Below are 6,196 nucleotides of genomic sequence, written 5' to 3'. Positions count from 1 at the left end.
AGAACGTTAACTTTGTAATAACCCGTGTTTGGATGTATACAAAGTATTGTCTTTTTTGAAAGTTTTGTTTTGAAAAACAACAGTGTATGAGAATTTTGTTTGTTTTGATTTGAGCAAGCAAACTAGGAGGTCTACCCTGAGTTGTAAGGTCTTTATCCTATTTCCTTTAAAAATCTATCCTTTTACCGGATATAAACGCAAGGTTCGATTTTGTACTCAAAACAGTAGAATTTTGACTTTGATTTTTGAAAAGAATGAAAAGGGATTACCTTAAGAGGTGCAAGTGTGATTGTGATTGGATTCAGATATTTATCTTTGAAGTTAGTGATCTAACGGTTCAATTTTATCTTTGACATACACGCAGTTTATATATATGCGGGAAATTAAAATGCGGAAATGTAAAGTGCGGAAAGTAAATCTACGCTATTACATCGATTGTGCGGGAAATGTAAACTAGCCTATTTACATGAATTTGACATCCTATACATTTATCTAGGAATTTAAATTGCAAGAAAAATAAAAGGCATGTTTTTGGATTTTTTATGATTGATTTTAATTATGATTAATGCATGATTAATTAAATTAAAATGAAGAAAAAAGATGAAAATAGATTTAAACCTATAAATTAAGTTTAAAATATGTACAAAATATTTGTCAATTAATTTTAAAACAAAACTAATTTTTTTTGGGATTTTTGAAATTGATTTAAGTTAATTAAAACATAATTATGCAAATAATTATACAAATAATTAAAACTTAAGGATAAAATTATTCAAAATATGTACAAAATTAGTTTATAATATATAATCAATATTTAATATAAATAACAATTTTTTTTATGATTTTTTGATTGGTTAGAATAATTAAAAAGGAAATATATAAATATATAATAATTAATTATGCAAAATATTGAAATTTTGAAGAAAAATAAAATATTTTTATTTCAGAAAATAATATATTATTTTAGAATTCTAAAAATATTTTTTGTGTATTTTTTGGATTTTTAAAACTATTTTTAATTAATTTAACAAAGAAATTAAAATAAAAATAAGAGATAAAAGGATACTGATCAGATGTGGAAATTAAATGAGGGAGTATGATGCGCATGCGTGTTCTGAGGCGTTGGATGAGCTGTTAAGCAAGATCAGATGGTCCAGACTTTGAGGCACATGGTACACGTTACACCTGCAAAACACTTGATTAGAGATAAATTTAAAAATCACGCGCGCGCTTCTGAACCAATGGGAGGAAGACACGTCTTCGTCTTCAACCTTCAGACAAGGCCTTTAACAGCGCTTTTGTAAAAAAGCGCTATAGTAAGTGAACCCTAATTCTGCAAAATAACGAATAGGGGTAAACAAGCATAGAAATCAGGCGCGATGGTACCATTGGATTCGTCTTGTTCCACTGAATGTAACCCTGCCCTTAATTTGTTTTAATTTTGGCCCTAATGAAGAACCCTAATTTTGAGCTAAGAAAACCCTAAAATGGTATATGCTACAAACAGCCATTAAAATCCAATTGAAGCTCCAGAAACGACCAGAGCTTCAAACCAAACACAATTATGCATCTACATCTTGTTAAATATGCGTGTGTTATGAGATATAAGTTGGTTTTAGTTTGAAAAAACCGTGGCCTATATAGCTCGATTCAATGAGGTTTAAGACTTGCAATTGATTGGAATAGCTTCAGTGAAACTCAGAGATGATGTTTGAATGCTTAGTTTGTATTGAAATGGACTGAAATTAAAAACTCGAATTTGAATTTTCTTTGAATTTTTTCAAGTGGTTACAAGTGTATATGAGCAAGGCTTTGTTTCTGATTCGTCTCCCCTATGTTACTGAAGCATGCTAGCCTATTTATAAGCATTGAGTGCTTAGAATTGAAGCTAAGAAGCAACTAGTTGCCTTTGTGGAATTCTTGCATTTTTTATATTAAAAAAGCTTTGAATTATTGACCAAGTCATCTTGTCTTCAATGCATCTGCCTTGCTCTTCAATTCTCTGCAGAAAGATGAAGATTCCTTGGGTGAGTCATGCTTGGAAGTTAAGCTACCATTTATCCATCCATTTTCCTTTTAATTTTAATCTTAAAATAAGATAAAATCATGCCAAAAATGGATAAAAAAGGTGTGGGCTTAGTCTTGGTCGTGGGAGGCCCATAACATCATGGAAATGATGTTTGAATGCTGAAAACTTGGCCCCATTTGGAAAAAATACATTTTTGAGCAATGTTGATTTCATGCATTTTCCCAAAATTTAGCCAACTTCAACAAGGTGTAAATCCCTCAATTTTTGTCATATGAAGGAGATCTTGCACTTTTTGGAAACCTCAAAGAGTCCTCTAACCAATGTCTTTGGTCTCATGTCAAAATGATATTTGGTGCTCCTTGTGTGTCCTTTTGAAAAAAGTGTCTTTTTGTTGACTTTGAAAATGACCTGTAATGTCTTTGATCATATTTTTCAAATGGTGAATCAAATGACCATGGGATCAATGGCATTTGAAAGATAATTGAATTTCCTTCAAAATAAACTTTGGTTTGAATTTTTTGGATGAAGGATGAGAGAGTTATGATCAGTCAAAGTTGAGTTGACTTTTTTGGTAAAAACCCTAATTTTGAATCTTAGGGTTTTGTTGATTTTTGATCTTTCCTTGATGAATTATGATCATCCAATGATCAAATGATGAATCCTTTGACAAAATATGGACTTTGACAAAAAATTTCATTTTTGACTGTCTGTTGACTTTTTTGGTCAAACGGGTCGTCTGTTGACTGTTTGAGCTGCTGACGGTGCGTCTGAGTGAATTGAAGTTTGAAAATTTGTATGATGGTACTTTGAGATATATGGATGTGTATGAAATCCATTTGAGCTCTCAAAAACTTGTTGCTCCTGTAAAAACAAGAAAAACCCTGATTAGGGACTGTTTATGTAGGAGACAGTTAAGCGTACCTGATTTTTGTGCAGTGTTGAGTCTCTGCTAATCGCGTGATATTCAGAAGACTTCTAGCACAAAGATATTGGAATTTTGAATTGTGAAAGATTGATTTTATTGATGGTACAAAACACTGAGAATTGTACTGCCAGCAGTTTGGCTGTCGACTGACTGTTCAGGTATTGACGTAGCAGTTAGAGTGAAAAATCAACAGTCAAAGTTGATTTTCTTTTTTTTGTTGTTTTTGTTTTATGTGAAAAATGAAAGTTTATTTACATGACTTGTTAGAAAAACACAGACATAATAAATAACTAATATATACTGTTACCAGTACAGTCTGAGTTTCCTGATTCTGCGCCTGCAAAAAGATTTAACTCTGTACCAATTGTGTCAGTACTATTTATCTGTAAATAAATAAATAGCATGTGTGAAGTAATAAACAGTATTTGGCGTTTGCGTAAGAATAAATTCAACTGCAAGCCAAATTACTGTATAAGAAAAATTCTAAAAACTAAGTGTTTCATATGTTAGGATATTTGTTGAAATAATCCATAATTATATGAGACTCTTAATTTTCAGATTGGAGTTTTCTTGAAAAAAGATGTGGGCAAATTTTGGGGTATAACACATAGCAACACTAGGATCGTCTGATAACAGAATGAGCTCCTCCATCTCCTCTTCGTTGGGTTCGGAGTCTTCTTAGTTCTTCTTCAAGTTGAGTGGTCTTAGCTTTCTCTTCTTCTAGCTGTTTATCGAAATCCCTCTTCTGCCTCTTGAGACTACTCTCTAATCTCTTTAATTGTAGACACTCTTCCTTTAACAACTCGTAAGGACACCTCTGGACACTTGCCTGGCTGGAGCTTGCACCTTCGACTTGCTTGAGCTGGTGCATTAACCTCATCTTTGCCTCTCTCTCTCTTCAAAGAACTTCAAGTTAGTCTCTTGCTCCCTTTCGTGCAACCTGTAATTGGTAGCCAAAGCATTCTTGTAAAGTTATGTTGGCACAAATTCAGATAAAATCAAAGGAGGTTGCTTTTGAAGTGGTGCAACTCTGTCATATGGCAGCAACAAACTTCCGACCCGCTTTTCAATCCATTTAACATACGGTGTCAGAGCAAGTGATTCTTTCTTCCCTAAATGGGCTCCATAATGCTTACGGATCTTCTTCCAAGCCAGAATTATCCTCTTCAACTTTTCTGGATCCGAACCCTTCTCAAAATAGACCGTCTCCGATATCAAATGATCCTCCGGCTTGTCCTTCAAGGTATACCCCAACTGACGCAAGGATACCACGGGATTGTAATTGATGCACCCTCTAGTACCAATCAAAGGAACATTGTCGAACTCACCACACCCGACTATCACCTCGGAAACGTTGATTCGGTACCTTTGCCACTGAATATCGTAAGAAGTAAGTGACATAATCCTGTAAGTCCACTTGAGTGCATCCCTTGTCTTCACGAAGGATCCTTTGCTGGGCAACAAAGAGAGAAAACAGATGAACAACAACTGAAGGCAACAAGTGATGGCACCACCGCTTTTCTCATATCGGGAATGAACGGCATAATAAGTATCGGCCAACAATGTGAGAATAGGATTCTTTCCCATGAAGATGTGTACCGCGGCCGAGCCTACAAAATTGGGAATATTCGGGAACATCACAATCCCATAAATGGCCACAGCAAGCAATGAATTATACGCATTCCAATTCTTTTTCTCAAATTCCTCTTTAGCTTTTCTCACCAAGAACTTCAAAGAGAATCCCGAGACACCTCCATTCGACTTCCAATTATCTGATATTTCTTTTATGCTCAAATAAAGAGCAGCAGCGATCAACTTGAAATTCACTTCTTTAGAAACGTCGATGAATGGCACTTCATCTTTTATCTTGAGATTAAGAATGATAGAATAGTCTTCCAATGTCGGAGCCAACTGGTAGTCCTGGAACGTAAAACACCTCATTTCAGGATCATAGAACTGCATCAAAGTTTGCAAAGCAGGTGTCTCAACCACGGTTTCCAACAAAGTCAAAATATTCCCATAATTATCTATGAAACTCTTTAGGCAGAAAGCGGTCATTAACGAACTCAAACCCTCTAATGCGGTCAACGGCCCTCAGAAAAAGCTGTAGGTGTGCGTATGTCTCTTTGCTTCCTTGACAGTATCAATGGGGGTGTCCATCTTTAGCTCGAGTGAACTCCTGAATGTCCCTGAAAAACATGACATGCAAATGTTTGTTATACATTTTTTTTTGTGTTTCTTTTGGAAATAAATATGCTATGATGCAAAGTGGTGGGGCTTGTTGCCGCCCACCAGGCATTCTAGACTGCCGGTAACACACATAGTACAAAGCCAAAAGTTCGGCCCCCAAATAGTATACCACACGGAACACGGAATATCAATCCACGGAACCAAAGCCCATAGTCAATAGCACACTGGAATAGAACACAAATTACCACTCGAACAAGAACCATAGTACCCCACGAACAGGAACCGATAGTACACACGAACGAGAACAACGGTAACCCACGAACAAGAACAACGGTAACCCACGAACGAGAACAGCGGTCACCAACAATGTACCTCTTAAATGATAATTGATTCCCGCCCCACTCACAGGTAAAATCTAAGCCAATGTAAGGTCATGAAACGCAGTATACGGTCCGCCCGAAGGTAAGCATCATCACAGCGCGTAAGCGGGTGACGATAATACCTCCGTTTGAAACCACTACTCTGCTCGTGGTCACATAATCCATCCCGAGACGTACACCTCGAGACAAACCATGCTTCCACTCTATCCTAGGGTTCCTATGGTTCACACATAGCCTGGGTATTGGGCCTTTTACCTCTTGAAACACCCACCCAACAGACAGAGATCCAGCCAGTCCAGAATATGATGCAGAAAAGTAAAAGCGCACATAGAATGCAATGCAAACAAGTAAATATGCAAAGCAATAAAACACTCAATGATAAACACACAAGAGCTAGGATCGACTTGCTGAGTCCGGACCAGCAACAGGTCGAGACGTCCCCAGCAGAGTCGCCAGTTGTCGCTACCGTGAAAATTACCAGAGTCGCCACTAACATATTTATCCTGAAAAGGAAGGGAATGCCAGCAAACCACAAAACAAAACAACGGTCTCACGACCAGAGAAAATGGGTAAGGGAGTCGGTTACGCGAGGGGAAGGTGCAAGCACCCCTCGCGCCCATCGTACTCGATGGTATCCACGCCTGTGTCTAAAACTATGGGTGTGTAACAAAT

At 36.7% G+C, this 6,196-nt stretch overlaps 1 protein-coding gene across 1 annotated transcript; it reads right to left on the bottom strand.

Annotated features, from left to right (window-relative positions):
• Positions 1–3,926: 3,926 nt before the first annotated feature.
• Positions 3,927–5,012, bottom strand: LOC131636842 (uncharacterized). Its single transcript, XM_058907435.1, has one exon. The coding sequence runs from the start codon at positions 5,010–5,012 to the stop codon at positions 3,927–3,929; it is 1,086 nt and encodes a 361-aa protein (XP_058763418.1).
• Positions 5,013–6,196: the final 1,184 nt, after the last annotated feature.

Source organism: Vicia villosa, unplaced genomic scaffold (assembly GCF_029867415.1).
Source record: "Vicia villosa cultivar HV-30 ecotype Madison, WI unplaced genomic scaffold, Vvil1.0 ctg.001843F_1_1, whole genome shotgun sequence".
Taxonomy (NCBI): Eukaryota; Viridiplantae; Streptophyta; class Magnoliopsida; order Fabales; family Fabaceae; genus Vicia; species Vicia villosa.
The sequence above is the reverse complement of the archived record's forward strand: the minus strand, read 5'-3'. Positions and strand labels throughout refer to the sequence as shown.

Coding starts and splice junctions, on each gene's coding strand:
- LOC131636842 (XM_058907435.1), bottom strand. CDS start 5,012: ATGACCGCTTTCTGCCTAAAGAGTTTCATAGATAATTATGGGAATATT.